The sequence below is a fragment of the Rhineura floridana genome, chromosome 1, assembly GCF_030035675.1.
Source record: "Rhineura floridana isolate rRhiFlo1 chromosome 1, rRhiFlo1.hap2, whole genome shotgun sequence".
NCBI classification, from domain to species: domain Eukaryota; kingdom Metazoa; phylum Chordata; class Lepidosauria; order Squamata; family Rhineuridae; genus Rhineura; species Rhineura floridana.
In genome coordinates, this window is record NC_084480.1 from 16,470,375 (window position 1) to 16,491,330 (window position 20,956).

At 39.7% G+C, this 20,956-nt stretch overlaps 1 protein-coding gene across 3 annotated transcripts in view; it reads left to right on the forward strand.

The window, feature by feature from the left end:
* SMAD4 (SMAD family member 4) overlaps positions 1–20,088 on the forward strand; it is a 50,574-nt gene extending 30,486 nt beyond the window's left edge. For all 3 annotated transcript variants that reach the window (XM_061614593.1, XM_061614602.1, XM_061614612.1), the window contains exons 2-12: positions 85–404; positions 688–862; positions 5,302–5,331; positions 6,784–6,999; positions 8,598–8,717; positions 8,845–8,958; positions 9,547–9,597; positions 9,968–10,151; positions 12,255–12,423; positions 17,324–17,462; positions 18,657–20,088. In XM_061614593.1, coding sequence (XP_061470577.1) covers positions 156–404; positions 688–862; positions 5,302–5,331; positions 6,784–6,999; positions 8,598–8,717; positions 8,845–8,958; positions 9,547–9,597; positions 9,968–10,151; positions 12,255–12,423; positions 17,324–17,462; positions 18,657–18,868 — 1,659 coding nt within the window. In that variant the 5' untranslated portion in view covers positions 85–155 and the 3' untranslated portion in view covers positions 18,869–20,088. The remainder of the gene's footprint in view (positions 1–84; positions 405–687; positions 863–5,301; positions 5,332–6,783; positions 7,000–8,597; positions 8,718–8,844; positions 8,959–9,546; positions 9,598–9,967; positions 10,152–12,254; positions 12,424–17,323; positions 17,463–18,656) is intronic.
* The last annotated feature ends 868 nt before the right edge of the window (positions 20,089–20,956 follow it).

The window sequence follows — 20,956 nt, forward strand, 5'->3', positions numbered from 1 at the left end:
CATAGATGATACTTCCTGGTGTCCCAAGCAGTAAACATTTTGTGGCCACTCTTGTAATGTTTGTGCTCTTTTCCTTCCTTCTAGGTGTCGAGACTGTCCTTGACCCACCCACTGGCTGGCAGGCATATTTGGTCTGGAAGTAAAAACTGTACCAAATGGACAATATGTCTATTACTAACACGCCAACAAGTAATGACGCTTGTCTGAGCATTGTCCACAGTTTGATGTGCCATCGACAAGGAGGGGAGAGTGAAACATTTGCAAAGCGAGCAATTGAAAGCTTAGTAAAAAAACTGAAGGAGAAAAAAGATGAATTGGATTCTTTGATTACAGCTATAACTACAAATGGAGCTCATCCTAGCAAGTGTGTTACAATTCAGAGAACCTTGGATGGAAGGCTGCAGGTTAGTAGAAACAGATCTGAAACTTTAATGTTCTTTATCTATGTGCAGCAGAGTAAGAGCATATTGAAGGGAGGGAATAGTGGCTGAAGAGCATAAATGTACCTGTGTGCTGAGGAAATGGATGTGGAGCTTCTGGATTGGGGTTGTTTGTTTGTGGTATAAAGCATTGTGCTGCTACTACTAGGTGACATTAGATTCTGATCATAGTTAACCTTTGATATTTGTAGAGGATGCTTGTTCTATTATTCTCATTAGAATTTTTCATGTGTTTCAATCTTTCTAGGTCGCTGGTCGTAAGGGTTTTCCTCATGTAATTTATGCACGGTTATGGAGATGGCCTGATCTTCACAAAAATGAACTCAAGCATGTCAAATATTGCCAGTATGCTTTTGACTTGAAGTGTGATAGTGTCTGTGTGAATCCGTATCATTATGAGCGTGTTGTGTCGCCTGGTATTGGTAAGTATGTTCATGATACTGTATATGGAGTTATTGGTGTTTCATTAGGTTATGTCACAAATTCTTCATTTGTCATTCACCTCACTGTCCTGTGCTGTTTCATAATCAGTGGTTTCCTCACATAGCTGATGGACGATAATAATAATAATAATAATAATAATAAATTTAATTTCTTCGTCGCCTATCTGGCCAATGGCCACTCTAGGCGACTTACAAAATTGTTAAAATTCAATTGATAAAATACAGTCATACAATATAAAAACAACACATCTGCAGCAACAATATTAAAACTGGGCAGGAGGCATTTCAGTTATAACAATTAACCCTCACCAGATACCCCGAAGGCCTGCTGAAAGAGCCAGGTCTTTAGGCTTTCCGAAACACATTTAAAGAAGAGGCGTGCCGGAGATCTTGTGGGAGGGAGTTCCAAAGAGTGGGGGCCGCCACTGAGAATGCCCTCTCTCTTCTACGATAGACTTTTGCTAAGCATCCTTGAGCCCAGTTGCATTTTATTGCGTTTTGTGGGGGGAGGGAGGAAAATAGTTTTTAGTCTGTGAGTAGGGTGTTTCTTCAGCAGCTGTTTGCTATTTCTTTCTGCTCCTTCTAGGGAGAGGAAGCACCAGGAATGCTATGACTGTCCGAAGCAAGGTCGCAGCCCTCAGGTGGTCTTGCTCTTCACTTCTGTTGCTTAAGCCAGCAGTTCTCTGTGTGTGTGTGTGTGTGTGTGTGTGTGTGCGCACACACATGCGCATGTGCGCCTTTCCCTTGCACAAAGAAACTTCAGTGCTTAGGAGATCTGTTGGGAGAGAACAGCCTTCCCTGTCAGTAGAACCTAGACCTTTTCTTCCCATCTTAGTGAAGGTGCAGGTTAAATCTTCCAGATTACATCACAAGGGAGTAATGTTCTGTACTTTTCAGCTCTCTTAGGAAAAGCAACAGGAGAAAAAGGTGCATCACCTGTGGGGATAACATGAGTAAAGGTTTCTGCCTCTTTGGACAGCGTTATTCAAAATATAACACAGAGCAGTAGTCTTCAACCTTTTCTGGCTCGGGACCTTCTTTTAGCCCAAACATGCATTTGGAGACCCATTTCTTAATTCTCTTTGCCATGTATTTGTATGGTGGTAGTCCTGCTATTGTGACCCACCTTAGATTAGGCCATAAATTAGTAGGTCCCATCCCACCAGCATCATAGAGGGCCTTGGGAGTTCTTCGTTGGTCTCCATTACTGTGGTATCCTGGCATTCTTTCTAGCTGTATCTGCTTTGCAGAAATCAAAGAGACCCATTGCATCAGACTTGTGTTCTGTACTGCTGCAGCCTAACCTGTTCATGCTCAAAGTTAACCCTTGGGCAATTGAGCTCTGTCTCGCAGGATTTAGGCTATTCTTTATGGGGCACTCATATTGTTGATGCTGTGATGTTAGATGGGGGTGCTCCTCCTGGCTAACACCATCCCAGGAGCCAATTCCCTACCCAGGACAATTGATCCTGACAAGATATCCTTCTCTGCCAAGGCTGTGCATGCTCACAACAACCTTGCAAGGTAGATTAGCTGCCACCACCCTTCTATACTGGTTAGCTACTCTGAGCCAAAGGAAAACTCTGAGCCCAGAAAATGTGCCAGAAATTCTAATGGGCAAGAGCCAAGAAGACATTCCTCTCCCCCTAGAGCCTCAGGCACACACCGCAATTTACACAGTAGCTGTGGTCAGTGGTTAAGATACTAGATTTCAAACCAACCTTCCCCTAAAATGAACACACACTGGTAAATATAAGTAAGTTCATTAAAGAATAAAAAAATAAAGAGATGCACAGTTACAGTAGCAAAATGGTTCCTTAATATCCACACCCAAGAGGGGCAAGATACAACATAAGAGTTCAATCACAAACAAAAAATAACAAAGACTAACTAGTCTGAGCTATACTTACAAAATAAAGGACTTTAAATAAATAAATAAATAAAATAAAGGTCATTAATGACCTAGAATTAGGAGTGAGCAGTGAAGTGGCCAAGTTTGCTGATGACACTAAATTGTTCAGGGTTGTTAAAACAAAAAGGGATTGCGAAGAGCTCCAAAAAGACCTCTCCAAACTGAGTGAATGGGCAGAAAAATGGCAAATGCAATTCAATATAAACAAGTGTAAAATTATGCATATTGGAGCAAAAAATCTTAATTTCACATATACGCTCATGGGGTCTGAACTGGCGGTGACTAACCAGGAGAGAGACCTCGGGGTTGTAGTGGACAGCACGATGAAAATGTCGACCCAGTGTGCGGCAGCTGTGAAAAAGGCAAATTCCATGCTAGCGATAATTAGGAAAGGTATTGAAAATAAAACAGCCGATACCATAATGCCGTTGTATAAATCTATGGTGCGGCCGCATTTGGAATACTGTGTACAGTTCTGGTCGCCTCATCTCAAAAAGGATATTATAGAGTTGGAAAAGGTTCAGAAGAGCGCAACCAGAATGATCAAGGGGATGGAGCGACTCCCTTACGAGGAAAGGTTGCAGCATTTGGGGCTTTTTAGTTTAGAGAAAAGGCGGGTCAGAGGAGACATGATAGAAGTGTATAAAATTATGCATGGCATTGAGAAAGTGGATAGAGAAAAGTTCTTCTCCCTCTCTCATAATACTAGAACTCGTGGACATTCAAAGAAGCTGAATGTTGGAAGATTCAGGACAGACAAAAGGAAGTACTTCTTTACTCAGCGCATAGTTAAACTATGGAATTTGCTCCCACAAGATGCAGTAATGGCCACCAGCTTGGATGGCTTCAAAAGAAGATTAGACAAATTCATGGAGGACAGGGCTATCAATGGCTACTAGCCGTGATGGCTGTGCTCTGCCACCCTAGTCAGAGGCAGCATGCTTCTGAAAACCAGTTGCCGGAAGCCTCAGGAGGGGAGAGTGTTCTTGCACTCGGGTCCTGCTTGCGGGCTTGCCCCAGGCACCTGGTTGGCCACTGTGAGAACAGGATGCTGGACTAGATGGGACACTGGCCTGATCCAGCAGGCTCTTCTTATGTTCTTATGTTCTTATGACTTGTAGTTGGTTAGCCACCTCTCCTCAAAGAGATAAGTCAGAATAGTTGATGGTAAGTTGGACCCTAACCAGGTCACACCCAGCAGGCATGATGGAACTCATGAGAAGAACAAATCTTAGAATTTTCTGCCCATACTTATGGCAAAAGAGCTTAGCAACAGCCGGAGGCAATTATCCAATCAGGGACTTCTTTATGAGGTAAGGGATCATTAATCACTTGCCAAATGGCACATCCTCCCTGAAGCTTCCCAGACTTTACAGCCTTGAAGGAACCAGGCCCTTTACTGATAAGAAGGTGTTAGGCTGCGCCTTTGATTATTTGCAGCTGAGCAGTAAAACTGCCAACTCATGCCTGTTGGCAAAAAACCAAATGTTAACCTCTGAAGATCCCATACTATCAAAAGAAACCCCACAATTCCCTGCTCCCCAGCCATCTTAAAAGCAGGCTCGCATGGCAGATGCAGTCTCTTCCAACAAAATGTATAGAGCATTTGGGAAGGCTTTTGAAAGCTGTTGTGTTTCATGGGCCATCACTCCTTTTGAAAGATCTTTTAAAATTTCTCTAAGATCAATTGGAGAAGAGTCTGAAAGTGAACTTCCAAGGGGGTCTGTCTTTGGATGAAAGGTAGATCCCGTTGCCCAGGTTTGGAGAGCTTTTTGGTTGTTTTTTGTTTGTTGGTTGGTTTTTGTAAGGCCACCCCATTTACTGGACCGGGAATATCTTCATCATGGAATTTATTTATTTCATTTCATTTATGAATTCCTTTCCATAAAATATCTCCATAAAGTGATTTCATAATAAAAACAGCAGCAGTAAAAACAATTACATAATTTAAGATATACAAATAATTATAACAATTTAAAAAAATTAAGAACACTCATATATAAAAATAATTAAAAACACTTTCATATGTAAAAAGAAGTGTGGGGAACCTTTGGCCCTCCAGATGTTGCAAATTACAAATCCCATCATCCCTGGCAATTGGCAACGCTTGCTGGGGCTGATGGGAGTTGTACTTTAGCAACATTTGGAGGGCCAAAGGTTTCCCACAACTGTATAAAAAAAATTAAAAACACTTTTTCTTGTGTAAAACCAGTTTCACATGTAACCATAGTATTGGTGGTAGAGGGAAGTGAACAGGTAAGGAGACAGTTCTCTATTTTGTTCTAAAACTTCTTAAATGAACTTATTTTAATAGGGATTTAAAATTCTACTCTTTCCAATTTGTCACGTACACTGAGGGAAATGTTTTAATTGTGCTTCACAGACATGCATAGTATGCCTGCAGTAATTTATCTACCTTTTCTTTATAGGCTTTATGGATGGGAAAAAATTATTCACTGTATTTAAAACTGGGTTAATGACTTAATGTGTTCTTTTCTCTTTAAAGATCTTTCAGGATTGACACTTCAGAGTTCTGGTAAGCTATACATGAAATCATATGAAATATAAACAGAATAATGGCTCTTAAGGGGCATGCCTCTTCACTTTAAAGCGTATGCAAAACTTTGCTAGGAAAGTTATAATTCTGCTTTAAGTAAGGAGAATACTCAAGGTAGTCTATATACTATTACATGGCCACACAAAAGTGTGCTCTCTCTTACATGTCTTTTAAATTAAAGAGCCATGAGGGTAGAGAGAAAAGGGGTCTTAGGGTAGGGTCCACTGACCACGTGCCCATTTTACATAACATCAATGATTTCAGTACCACTGGATGTAGCTAGCTAAGAAAATATATCCTTTAAAGAACTAAAGTTAATTTAGCAATCTTAATAAGGTCTTGCATATATCTGATATGGTGGATTTGTAATTATATTTATTCCACGTGTTCACTAACACAGTATGATTATGTTGGATACTTCACATATCTTCAACTGATTTATGTGTGAAGTTTGTTGAAGATGTATAAAGCCTAGCTTTGTTTTAACAAAGTTTAGGAATTGGTGATGTAAATTTTTATCAGACTAGAATGAAACCAATTTCTGTTGCCTGCTGTGGAAGTGAAAAGATCCTCCCATGTCTTAAAGGAACCATTTTCCATAATTGTGAGTGTAGGGTGCTGGCTGTGGTTCTGTATATATGTAGCATCATCCTTGTGCATACTTGAAGGCTACTTCTGTTTTATCACTGAATTATTTGTACGTTCAAATGTAGATCCATGAATAATTGTGTAAAATTGTTACTATATAATCTAAAAATGTATCCACATCATATTTGTATCATAGTTGCTCTGTATTATTTTGATGCTCCAAACCAGTCTTCTGATGTAATCCCAAGGGCATAGATGGGGAATTGATTTACGTCCAACAAAATGGACCTGAATAGGCATAGACAATGAAAATAGTGAAATTATAGACTTCGATTTGAAAAGGATCTGTGAATCATTTGGTCTGCTCCCCTTTCCAAAACTGAATACCATATACATACATAAAGCATCTCTGATGGGTGTCTGTCGAACCTTATTTTATATATCTCCCCAAGCAACTTATTTTATTACAGAACTTTTCTCAATTCATTTATCCTCATTTTACATCCTTGTAATTTAAAATTTGCTTCTCTTTCTATTATTATTATTATTATTATTATTATTATTATTATTATTATTATTATTATTATTATTATTATTATTATTATTATTGCATGTATTACCTGCCCTTAGAAAGGTCCCAGGGTGAGACATAACAATGTAAAAAAATTAAAACAAATTACACAGAGTAGGTCAAAAATAGAGATGTCAAGTGTCTTGCTTCTCTATCTTTTCTATGGATCATGTGTGCAATCATTCTTTCTGAGAGTTAAAAAAAAGTAGGCAATTGTTAGCATATTCACTCCCTTAATCTTATTTCTCACTTAACTTTTTATTCTGTCACAGCACCCTCAAACATGTTGGTGAAAGATGAATATGTTCATGAATTTGAGGGGCAGCCATCGCTCTCAACTACTGACGGCCATTCAGTTCAGACGATCCAACATCCGCCAAGTAATAGGGCATCTACTGAAACCTATAGCACCCCAGCCATGTTAGCTCCTTCTGAGTCTAGCACTACCAGCACCACCAACTTCCCCAACATTCCTGTCGCTTCCACAAGTAAGATAGCTATGTTTATTTGGAATATTACAAAACTCATTTCAAATTCTTTAAAAACTCAGCAAAGATTAATTTTGTTTGCAAACTGGAGAGACTACAAATGGAATATTAAGGTGGTTTGGAGACTGATCCAAACCCCTGATCTGCCATACTGCCCAGAGAGCTTTGGCTATGGGGCGGTATATAAATACAATAAATAACTAAATACTGAAGAGAGTTTGGATGAGGCAGTGGTGCTCCTCCACCAGGCTTTGCTGGCATGGGAGCTCTACCACTAAGGAATGCCTCAGTGCACCTGTCCAGATGGCTGGCAGGTAGAAGCTACTACCAGTGTTTTCCCTGCTGATGGTAACCAGTGGAACCCCCCAAAATGGGTCAGTGAGAGGGCAGAGCCAGCCGTGCTGCTGTCACATGATGGCAATTGGCCCATTCTGGCCTCCTTTGTTGTGCTAGCCTGGGAACTGGTGTAGCATACAGGCATTTCCTCCTACCTCCTGCCACTTTAAGCCCCACTGCTGCTGAGTTTGGATTGCAGTCTTAGTCACAAATGACCTGATAATTTTGCCTTCTTCAAATGCTTGGTTGATTTGACCATTAGTTTTATATTCTGATACATTTTGTTATTAATTCCTGGCATTGTGCAAATGATTAGATTGTAGTAAATTTAAAAATAGTGAAAGTATGACAAAACTAATATACACACTTGAGTGCACAAAATTGTTTAATTATGTGAATCTGCAGATTTTGTGCAAATGTGGGCTGAACGTTTTGGCATCTAGAGGATTTCCGCTTTTATTTTGAAAGTCAATTCTAGTTCTCATTGTTGTAGAGAGAACTTTGGACGTGTTATCTGAAATTATCTGAAATAAATACAGAAGTTAGAAGTCTGAGAAATACTTTAATGATTTGATAGTGGGGATTTAACACTTTACAGTGGTCTTGTTTGCTCCTATCTGATTACTACTACTCCATGAATGTTTGACAAGGCGGATCATCAGAAGTACCTACCACTGAGAATGAATATGAGGTTAATTCTAAGATTTTCATACTGTCATAAAAGACATCACTAGATCAAGAAAATAAGCCCATGCATTTTAAGGTATAACTAAGAAAAGGTTTTGTCTTTAAACCAGACATAAGTAGATCAAAAGAAGAGGAATCAAACAAGAACCACTACAAGTTGCTTAGGAAAAAAAATAGATAGTTCTTCTGTTGGTCTGTGGCACAGTGATGTGGCTTGATCCATAGCCTTCTATTGTACGTGGTGCGCCAGAACTCTGTTTCCTGGCCCATTCACACCACATGCTACACAAGATCAGCAAGGAATCTCCTTGCACTACTTTGTCTCTCCCACTGGTGTACAGTACAGTTCTGTTTATAATTTATTAAGCAGCCTTGCAGAAACCTGCTAAACAAACATACTTTGTAGCATGTTTTTTATGAGGGTGCCAAAATCAAAGAATTTTACAAAATAAAGTGCTTTTTCCTCCCTGCCCCGCTCTCCCATTGCAAAGCAGCAGAACTGTGATGCTTTGTTCTTCTGACAAAGTGGTCATTCATTTTTAAAGCAGGTATTAATCTTTTGTACATTTTGCCAGGTCAACCCACCAGTATGTTGCCAGGTAGCCACAGTGATGGACTCTTACAGATTGTTTCAGGGCCTCAGCCAGGGACACAGCAGAATGGCTTTACAGCTCAGCCAGCTACTTACCACCACAGTAAGTGAATGACATTTTTGTATCCTATATTAGTGTTTAGGATGCTTGCTTTTGTTTTAAATGAAATGAAGGGAAATCTAGGTAAAGCAAATAGGTAAAACAGACCTTTCTACTGTGCTTTTTAAAGATAGTACAACAACTTGGACTGGGAGTCGAACTGCAGCCTACACACCTACCATCCCTCATCATCAGAATGGACACCTTCAACATCATCCACCTATGTCCCATCCTGGACATTACTGTAAGTCCCTTTATATTACCACATATGTTTACTTAGGATGGCTGTGGGAGAGCCAGTGTGGTGTAATGGATAGAATATTGGACTTGGAAGAACTGACTTCAAATGTTTGCTCAGCTGTGAAGGTCCTTGTCTGGTCTTGGGCAAGTCATAGTCTACGTAACGCACAAGGTAGGAATTGATACAGGAAGGGTGGGATATAAATGTACTGGAATAAAATAAGAAAAACTCCATGCATGTTTCAGGGAGGCCTGCACATCCCTTTTTCTTCTGTTTATGAAGCTGCAGGTCTTTGTACAAACAGCTCTTTGAGGAATGGGTAGGGTACTATTCCACACACTATTTCTGCTTTAAACATTTTGGCATTCTTTCTTTGAGTGTGTTTATAAAGGGTGAGTTATCTGGCTTATTTATGCAGGCTGTACTGTACATGATTCATCCCACTGATTTCTACAGTGTGGCCTGTTTACTGTAACTAGTAAATCCAAATTCTTACTGATAATTTGTTTTAGGGAATGCAAGAACTTGTGAGGACAGTAGATAAAGAATAAAGATAATGACTTTGTTTATTTTGTTTTTGCCTTTTGAAAGGGCCAGTTCATAATGAACTTGCATTCCAGCCACCTATCTCAAATCACCCTGGTAAGTCCATATTAATGACTATTTGGTTGAATGACAGTTCTTCTATGGGCTCACAATGTCAAATTGAATACTGTTTTATGTCTCCTTTAAAATCTCTACTATCATTCATTTGATATATATATACGCAATCTTTAAAAAAAACCCAAATGTTCTTTCAAAAAAAGAAAATTGAGAAAAAACATTAAAGCGTTGAAAACCTCAAGGCAAAGTTGAAGAGCCTCACTATTTCAAATGACACACAGTGGGGAGACTTGGCTGAAGCTTGAGCAACTCTGATCTAGAAACTAATTCCCTGTCCACCTTCTCTTGTTCTTCCGGTGCTCTTCATTAAGTTGTCTTCTCTCCCCCCCCCCCCAATTCAAATCTTCAGCTCCAGAATACTGGTGTTCAATTGCCTATTTTGAGATGGATGTGCAAGTTGGCGAAACATTCAAAGTACCTTCAAGCTGCCCAATTGTTACTGTTGATGGGTATGTGGACCCTTCAGGTGGGGACCGCTTTTGCCTTGGTCAGCTTTCCAACGTTCACAGAACAGAAGCCATTGAGAGAGCAAGGTACGTCTTGTTTATGGAAAAGGAGGCATCCGAATCTTGCTTTGTTTTGGGTTCCTCATAAATCATTGTAAATATCTAGAGTTGTATGTTTTAGTAGTGTTTTATCTCTGGCTTCCTGTGCAATCTGCTCTCCTTTAGATATTAGTGATCCAACAAAAGATGGCTCCTAGATTTAGTTCATTTATATTGTTGTGTTTTTTTTTTATTATAACAGGATTGGGGAATATTTTTGGCTCCACAGGCCAGATCCTTATCAGGATTGGCCTCCCAGGCCACATTTGACAGGTGTGTGGGGTGACCACCAGTCAATCACCTGATGTTACCTCATGTAATTTGGTGCTATGAAGTTCTGAAATCAGGACTTCAAAACACCTTGCAGGCAGCCAAAGCATTGCTGAAAATGAAGGGGGAAAAACTTTGTTTTTCCAGGGGTTTCAGTGCAAACCCTTTTGTGATCAGGGGTCTACCCCCCCCACCCTTTAGCAAACATCACCTGTCCATCAAAGTAATGGTAGGTGATTGGCAGGTAAGTGTGGTTTTGAGAAAATGGCCTAGTGGCTAAATTGGAACACTTAACAGGCCAAGATTGGTCTGTGGGTTGAAGATTCCTCACCCCTGCCTAATAATCACCTTTCCAATAAAGATGCCCAAAGAAATGTACAAAAATAACACAGAACAATCTAGGGAAACATGGTATAAAACCAGCTCCATATATAATATGCATACAGCAGTTTAAAAACCTTGGAGAACAGAAATGTCTTAATCTTGCACCAAAAGCTTTGTAGTGATGTTGCAGATGAGTCTTTGGGGGGAGACTATTCCAGAGCTGTGGTGCTGTTACTGGAAAACCCTGCTCTAAGCACTTGGCTTTCCTGATGTGTGAAAGGAACCTAGAGCAGAGCCTCCCCATGAAAAATTAAAGAACAGAAAGGTGCGGCAGACCCAGATGATCAGTTAAAGTGCATTGGTAATGAAATTCCAAAATATTTATTTATTTATGTGTGTGTGTATGTGTATGTGTGCGTATATATATATATACCACCCTTCCTCCCAGAATAAAATAGGGCCTGTTCACACAGCATTTCTGTCATAACTGCAGCCATCATTTGATAACTTATAGGGATCTGAAACTACTGTGTATCATCTATCATAAGTGGAGCCTTATCCCTGTTAGTTCAGGAGGCATTTTTTAAAAGCATTTAAAGTTTGAAATCTTCTGGTAGCAAGAGCTGGTCCTCTCAAGGAGCAGGCTGCATGAATGCTGAAATCTGGTGATATTTGCCAGAATGCCAGTGAATAAAAATAGTTGTTTTTTTCAGTCAGTCAACATACTTGAGATTGAGGAGTGGAAGTAGAGAAAGAACTGCAGGAATTCTGCCTTCTGACACAAAAAGGAATGCAAATTAGGACTAAAATAATTCTGAGTAACATTCTGTCTTAATTTAATTAAAGTTCTGAAGCTGTTTGGTTGGTGGGATTTGTTGTATTCTATTCTGCTTATTTTATTGATGAGGTCACTCCTTGTGAGATCCTGTGGTTTCTTCCAACAGAAAGGTTTGCCAAAGATCAAAATAAGTAGAAACTTTACATTTTGATACTATACATTTTCACACAATTTACTCAGGGCAGCTTTACACATACATGACCATCACTCGATGACTAGAAAAGATTCAGAAAAGTGCAGCCAAAATGATCAAGGGGCTGGAGCAACTCCTCTATGAGGAAAGGTTGCAACATTTGGGACTTTCTAGTTTAGAAGAAAGGCAAGTAAGGAAGGAAATTCAGTCCAATGAAGCTGAATGTTGGAAGATTCAAGACAAGACAAAATGAAGTACCAATGCCAGGATCCTCTGTTACCAAGAATTTTCTTTTGCATTACCACTGTTAATTATGTAATCATCATTTTAAGGTGCCATATGATTCTTTGTTGTTTTGCTGCCAAGAGAGTACACCTGGGAGAAATTATCTTTTTTAAAGCATTCCCCCCTCCCCCAGCAAGGAGTTGCCTGAGAGGTTGTAAAAACTGAGTTGACTACAGATTGAGCTGATTCCCCCCCCCCAACTATCTTTTCTCCTTGCATTGAGTAGTCATGTCTCTTTCAGGTTGCATATAGGTAAAGGTGTACAGCTGGAATGCAAAGGTGAAGGAGATGTCTGGGTTCGGTGCCTCAGTGATCATGCGGTCTTTGTTCAGAGTTACTACCTAGATCGGGAAGCAGGACGGGCGCCAGGCGATGCAGTCCACAAAATTTATCCAAGTGCATATATAAAGGTTTGTGTGGCTATGCTGGATGACAGTTAATAGTTTTCAGAAGACTTTCCTGGCTGTTTTCTTTATAGGTTTTAGCTGTTAGTGCAAACAATGTAATTGTGTTTGGTATTGTAACTAGAAGTGAAACAAGTTTTTCTTTTCTCAGAATAGCCTACAGCAAAAATTAGAATTAAAACATATGCATATGAAAAATAGGCTTGGGGAGGGGTGGGGAGTGTGGGCTCCTTTTGAGGTTTGCTGTAAGGCTCACAGGCATCAGGGCTGTTCCTTCTCTTCGTAAGCTATGGCGCCCATTTAAAAGCCTTGGCTAGTGTTTGTTGCTTTGATTACTTTAAAGATCAAAATCAATACTTTTGGCCAAGTTGAATTTGTAAAATGTGGACAGATTGTCACTTTAATCCTGAGAGTTGGTATTTTATGACTTCCGGGAAGGGTGACTTAGCCTGTGCCTGCTTTTGAGACGGGCTCCTGCCTCAAAAGAAGCTTATTCAGATATATCAGTCAGTTTTTTCTTTTTTTTTTGACTGATTAAACTTCTCCCGGGTAGGGAGAAACGAAGAGATTAACCTCAAAGCCTATTTTTGTTGGGACGACCAGATCTCATTAATTTATGGGACGAGGTCCAGCCGACGAAGGTGGGACGGATTTTCAACAGCAAGCTCTATCTGTTAAAGCGAACGTTCATCTTATCTTCTAAGAGAGAACGCACTAACAGGCAAGCACCCTTCTTTCTATATTTTTCTTTTACTTGACTTAAATTGTTGCTGTTTAAAAGAGATTTGCCAGATTGATCGGTTTTTGACATCTCACTGGGGAGCCGTAACTTCTCTCTGCTACGCACTAATTAATAGCTTATCTCTGTTTTTGTTGCAAAAAGCTGTCCTGGATTTGCATTCTAAAGATATACACAGAAGAGGGATTTCTATTCCAGATTTTTATTTTGAAAAATATTATACTGTTTTGAGACTACTCTCTTTTTGGTCTATTTTATTTTGACGAATCTGTTTCTTGACGATTGCCATTAATTGTTTCGATCCTGGGAACTGCATTTTGTTTACTTAACTATTGGAGAGATAAGGCTGTCTGCTCTGTTTATACTGTGATGTCACCAAGTTTGGAGTATTAACCCAATTGTTGCTGAAATAAGAAGTGGTTTTCCTATATTTTTCTTTTAAAATGGCAATTAAGAAAGTGGCTGAGAATCTGGAAATAACTATGTTTCAGAAAATAATGGATGAGATTGAGATAACGAAAATTGAATTGAGTAAAATGAAGCAGGAGATTAAAGATATAAGGGTCCCTGTGAGAGAGGTGACCCTGGAAGGGGTCCCTGTGAGAGAGGAGACCCCGGAGATTGGAACAGGGGTCCCTGTGAGAGAGGAGACCCTGGAGACTGGAATAGGGGTCCCTGTGAGAGAGGAGATCCCGGAGATTGGAACAAACGTGGAACAGGAACAAGATTTGGAGTCTATGGACTTTAGAAATAAAATCTATTGTTTGGAACTCAATGTTATCTCTGAAGAAATTAATGAAGATTCTAGAGATAAAGTTATCAATGGCATGGATTATCTTCTGGACTGGAATGATGTGATGGAGCCCAATATAGAGAAAATCTATGGAATTAATTGCAGCCATGTGACAATGGAAAAACTTTTAAGAGATGACCCAGTGTATTTTGAAAAAAAGAACAGAGATATGATTTTACAGCAGTATTTCAGCAACCTATTCAGAATGGATGGCAAGAAAATATTTGGGATAGAGGTAATTCCCATCAGACTCTTACTATATGACTATGGCTTTGACAGCAAGATTATTATGGAATACTGATAATGGAAGATTGGATATTGAAATTACTGGACTTAACAAGACTACTGAAGACGGAAGATGGAAAATGGAACTAATAGAGATAATAGAACAATGGCTACTGAAATTACTGAACCTAACAGATTCTGATGTGATGGATTAATTGAAATGTTTATTTTGACTATGGTTATGACAATAAGATTATCATAATTAGTAATGAGATGGATTAATCGATATGCTTATCTGGAAAAAAAAATTGATAGATATATTTCTTAAAGAATTGAAACCTCTCTTTGACTTTTTGTGGAAAGAATAAAGTAATGTTTATGAGATTTGATGATTAAGTAAGATAACTACTGGAGGAAAGTGATTTTATAATATGACTTAAGAGACAGGATTGTTATATATTATAGACTTATAACTGATTTGATCTTTGACAAATGGGAAGTCAATATTTTACTCTTTATTTTTTATTTTTGTTTTTTTTTTTCTTTTTTTCTTTTTGTTTAACTATTTTTGATTTTGTTTTTTGTCTTTGAATGTTTTATGATTTTGTTTTGTATGTTTTATGAAAATCTGAATAAAAATTATTGAAAAAAAAAAAAAAGAGAGTTGGTATTTTATAAGAATTCCATCCAATTTCATACCAAAATGTATGTGTGATCTTTTCCCGACTTTATAAAATCAGGCTGACTTCCCTTAATTTATGAACAAATCCCTCCTCTCCGCCCCACCCCCCACCAAGACTTGTATCTCTTCAGCTAAGGACAAAGGGTCTCTTCTTTTTCAGTATTGTCAGTTTGATAATAGATTACACTTTGGGGAACCCTGAGCCTTGACTGTATATAGAGACCCTATTACCAATATGACATACAAAATTATTGTTGCTAGAAAGGGTGTGTGCATGTACACGTCTTCATTTTTGAGACTGTTTAATCAGTGACTCCAGAATCATTGTCCATCTTAAGCAAAATAACTCTGAGGAAAAATAAGGCTATAATGGATAAATTCTAAGGCTGCTACAATTCTGAGAGTAATGCTCACTGAACCTATAGAGGCTTACTTGTGAGCAGATATGTATTGAACTGCACTGTAAATGCATATTAAAAAACCAACAAACAAATGGCCTATAGAAATAGGCTGCCCCTTTATTGGGGTCCCCCTTACCCCTTAACAGTCTCACACTGTGGGGGGCTGTATGTTGAGAGCGAGAGCAGCGTGCTGTTTATGTTGGTGCCCAGCTAGTCATAAGAATTCTCACCCACACAAAGAGCTACATTTAACTTGGGGACTTTTCACGTGTCTTTTCACAGAAGCCACCATTATTTAGTCTGATCCATGACCTTCTGTTCCTAAGGCCAGACTTGTGTATACAGGGCTGTGGCCAAAAACATGGAAACTTTGTGCTTAGGATAAGTAGTGAACAGCAAATCGACATGTGTCTACACAATGCAGGGAAGGGCTGTAGCTCTGTGGCGGAGCATCTGCTTTGCATGCAGAAGGACCCATTTTCAATCCCTGGCATCTTCAGGTAGAAGGTATGGAAAGACACCTGCCTGAAACCCTGGAGAGCTGCTGCCAGTCAGTGTAGACAATACGGAGGTAGATGGACCAGTAGTCTGACTGAATATAGCGAAGGGCTGCAGCTCAGTGGTAGAGCAAATGCTTGCTGATGTCTCCAGGTATGGCTGAGAGAGACTTTGCCTGAAAGCCTGAAGAGTCACTGCCAGTCAGTGTAGACAATACTGAGCTAGATGGACCAGTGGTCTGACTCAGTACAAGGCAGCTTCCTATGCTGCTAGTTTTCTTTACAAGATTCAGGTTTAAAAAGAAACTGGAATCCTTTTGGTGAGGGAAGGGTGACAAGAGGAGACGGCTGTGTCATATGGACTGGTAGAGAGTTGTATGCAGTGCTCCTCCCCACTTTCTGATAACTTGGTTCTTATAACCATGAATTGCTAGAAAATCTTCAAACATGAAGGAATTTGTTTTTATTTCTTTATAAATTTTTAGTTGCTTTTCTATGTGCATATGCTCACTCAAAGCAAAAAATGAAAAATCATTGTGCCAAATACTGCAGAAGCTACCACATGCCACACATACACAATAAAATGGTGGGTACAGAGGTTGGAAAGCTGGCCTGCAACCATATGGTAGCTGTTTAACTGAAAGAGCCTAGGAAGGCAGACATCCATAGCCTCTGGCCACACAGTAGTCATAATATATTTCAATCCTATGCATGTTACTCAGAATTCATTCCCATTACATTTGCTGGAGCTTACTTGCATATACATTTGCATAGGATTGTAGCCCCAGCAGACACACATGCATGCTTGCTTGTAAATCTAGGTAAGCCCATAGAAGCATGTTGCTTGTTATGTAGCAGGAACTTTTAAAAGTTGCCACTCCATGTGGTTACAACCACCACACAGCAGACTTTTAAGTGGCTTCTGCATAATTCCTGGCATCTGTCCACCTTCACAGTTTACACAGCCAATTGTATTTTACACAGTTCACACAACCAATGACATCTGAATCTTAGAAGGCACTAGATAAGTGAAGGGAAAGAACAGACAGCTTTATCCTCTGGAAATAAACTTAGACAGTAAAAGTTTATCTGAGTTTTAGAGTTACCCATTCTTTTATTTATTTATTTGATTTATTAGTCGCTCATCTGGCTGGTACCCAGCCACTCTGAGTGACGGACAAAGCAAAAACATACAAAACATCAAGAACATCAAAAACTCAGCAATAAAACTAAACAATAACATAGAAACAGCTCAGTTACAATAAGGCTTCTTGTCTGTATAGTCCAAAAAGTGCGCCTTCAGATGGAAACTCCTGATGTAAGTCTTCCCACCCCAGCACAAGACTGGTGTGTGTGTGAGTGCATTTGCAAGACCGAAAAACGACACCCCCTCTTGATCTCAGCATCCAGCGTCCAGTACTTTCAGTGGAGAGTGGGGTGCGGCAAACAGACCTCTTTTACCATGATGGAAGCGTTGCGTGATGGGGATTTCATTTGTTGTGTTCTAATTTTGGTGGGTGTTCTTTTGAAGACTACTCTGCAATCAGTGTTGTTGCTTTTTTAAAACAGGTGTTCGATTTACGTCAGTGTCATCGTCAGATGCAACAGCAGGCTGCTACAGCGCAGGCTGCAGCTGCTGCTCAAGCTGCTGCAGTTGCAGGAAATATCCCTGGGCCAGGATCTGTAGGGGGAATCGCTCCAGCCATCAGTAAGTGGCATATAAAACGTACCAGTTTTCCCATGTCTCTCCTCTTTCCCTCCCTCCCCCCCCCAACTTTGGCAGATAAATGACATTAGATTATGCCAGACCACTGTTTGCACTCATGGTAGTTTACAACACAAACTGTGGTTTGAACTTCCAAAAGTTTAAGCAAGGTATGGTTTATTGTTGCTCACTGCTTTCCTTTTTTGTTTACTCATTACTCCTGTTTTCAGGTGCAGTGGCCTCTGGAGTTAGCAATGGACATAATTGTGGTTTGCAACCCTGCTTCAAACCATCACTTCTGATTCTGCTTTGTTGGATGATTACAACTCTTGTTTTGTCAACTTGAGATAACATACTAAATCACATGAAGGGAACTTTTGGGTCTCTAGATGTTGCTGAACTATAACTCCTGGCCATGGTTGGTTGGGCTGATGGGAGTTGAAGTTTAGCAACTTCTTGAGGCCCAAAAGTTCCCCATTCTAGCACTAATTCCTAGTTTTGCATGTTGTCTGAATAGACTCTAGAGACATACTATATCTTCTTTTTCACTGGAGAGTTTCTTTTGCCCTTCTTCAATAAGGCATACCCTTGTGGTGAACTGACAAGGAGTGCTGGGTGTAAAAGCATTTGCAGAATTCCTTTCCCATGGGAATTCAGAGGGTGCAGCAGTTCTTGATAAATGCTCTGAATATTTTGAAGCAGGAGATTGGAAACTACAATTCAGATGAAACAGCTGTATCTCCTGTTGCTCTTTTGTAGGAGATGGTTAAAAAAAGATCTCTGGAGGGCAGAAGCAGAGGTTGGTAAGCACCAATGGACTCGTTACCAAAATCTGATGATGGTGGATAGTGTGAATTACTTCTGAAAAGCTCTCTGAATGCTACATTTGGTTAAATTGAGCTTAGCTAACAGAATTTAGGCCTTGAGGACTATTAATAAGATGTAAGCTGCCATTATCCATTTATTGCATATTTTCTCTAGCAAGAGTGTAAGCTTTCCATGAATACTGGAAACGATCAAAATAGATACTGCTGGCCCAGCAAAAGCATTTAAAATAAATATTTTCAAAAATCTAGAATGGCAAGCATTGTTGATGGAAGAGCACCCAAGCCTCTCAAAGCTGGTTTGAGGCCAGCAAATGATCTTCTGAAACCTAAGGCTAAGAAGGGTGTTTAATGTAGTTCTCGTCTGTTTTAGGTTTGTCAGCTGCTGCTGGAATTGGCGTGGATGACCTTCGCCGCTTGTGCATCCTCAGGATGAGTTTTGTCAAAGGGTGGGGGCCGGATTACCCAAGACAGAGCATTAAGGAGACACCATGTTGGATTGAAATTCACCTGCATCGTGCCCTCCAGCTCCTAGATGAAGTGCTTCATACCATGCCGATTGCAGATCCCCAGCCACTAGACTGAGACGTTGCTGCTGTTAGCTGTTATAGAGTGAGGAAGGTGGATTGTAAAATACAATTTTGTTTTATTACTGGAAGATATATTTTACTTCCATTCTGCTTAATCTTTAACCAGGTTTTAAAGAGAAAATGTCTTTGCCACCTTGCTCTCAGCAGAAAGAATCTGAACCTGCCATAATTCTGAATAGTTTCACACCTTCAGGCTTGTGTTGTAGTTGCGGGAAGCTGACATCAAACAGCAAACGTTTGATTGCAGTCTCGGTGTGATCACTGCTATACCTATTCCTTGGAAATTTCACTTGGCTTGATCGAGCTCCCCAAGATTCTCAGTGAAGCATCGATAATGCCACCTGTGCATTTTGGGGCCTGGAGTTGGGCCTTCATTCATGCAGTTATTCAGCTTGCCCTTAGTTGGATCCACTCTAAATGAGCAAAATCATGTTGATTATTCTAAAGGGATGGATTCTGGTGCTCTGTTCTGCTACGGCACTGGGCACATCTCATAGCAAGACTTTGTATGTGAAATATTTATGTACACACAATCTTTTAAAATACACTAAAATGGATGGGCTTCAAAGCTGGTACAGTAGGGCCCCACTTCACGGCGCTTCACTTCACGGCGTTCCGCTAATGCGGCGGCTTTCATTCCCCGTTTTAAAGCTGATTTTGCGTCATTTTTGCGCAATGCGCCCCATTATACTCTATGGGGTTCCGCTTTACGGCGATTTCCACTTTATGGCGGGGGTCCGGAACGTAACCTGCCGTATAAGCAGGGCCCGCCTGTACTAAATGTCAATGCAACATAAAATATTCAACAAGGAGAACTGCCAGCTAAATTGTGTAACTAATGTATAATGATACATATTTTCATTACTATCCCCGACTGATTTCAGCTACAGTGAAAAGCCTGTAAAACGTGGACAGTTGAGATAGCATTAATATGTGTTTTACTGCACTTGGAATGCCATCTTAAACCTCATAATCATGTTTATGGTTGCATCACTGAGAATCCAGATTTTGTATTTTTCAACATTTCTACTCAGGGTAAGATGGCAAACTTGTTTTTATACCTCTTGGTTATTTTAAGCTCTTTATCCCATCAATGATCTATCTATTTGCATTGACTTTGTATAGAGAATTTCAGGTAGAAATTGCAAATGTATTGGCTGTATGACAGATGCAATATTATGCTTTCTCTAGTTAATAAACTATTGGAAAAATTCTCAGAGTTGTGATAGAAATTTATCTACTTCAGTTTTCTTATTAAGCATTTTCCTACATTTTTAATCCTTTCATCTGGAGTTCTGGGTCAGTTTGTTCCTGAAAATTCTACAGTGAGCAGTTAGAGGGGCTCCCTTAACCTTCTGGCTTGCTTTAAAATCCTGTGGTATCATCTACTCTCTCTTCTTTGCATTGATCCAGTTTTATAAGAGAAAATGGTGGCGGGGTGGACACTGCCAGTCACTACAGCTAGCAGGCATGGAGGATAGGGCTAGGGGGCTTTGAGCATCACTGTTCTATGCCCAACCCAGCTTTTGGTATCTGACTCTCCTGCCTGCATTAGTTTTTCTCCTCCTTAATTCATTCGGCTTATTTTCTGCCTTGTCTTCTAGTTTTGTATGAAATCAAAGGATTCCAAATCTGTTGATCAACGAAAAAGATGCCCTGATTAATCAGGCAATACATTTTTAAAAGATGTTCAATTATTTTCATTGTAAGTAGCTATATTAAAAACTCCATCTTCATGGAGGTGCCCCCCACCCCTTTTCACACAGAAGGGTATGCTGTGTAAGATGGTGCCTGCTGTGACAAAGATTTATAATCTAAAAAAGGAAGCATTATTCTTCTTTGAAGCTATGTTATTCCTATGCAAATATATGCAGATATAATTGAGTAATCAATTAAAGCCATACAATTAATCAATGAAAGATTTCTTTAAATGGGTGACAGCCCCAATGGAAATTCAGTAATTTTATGTACTTTGCATTCATTATTCCACATGTACTCTCGCTTCCCGTTGCCCTGCTCTTAATCTTGATCTGGAATGGCGAATCCAGCCCGAAATGTAGCGCCTTAATGAGCTAGTTATCAA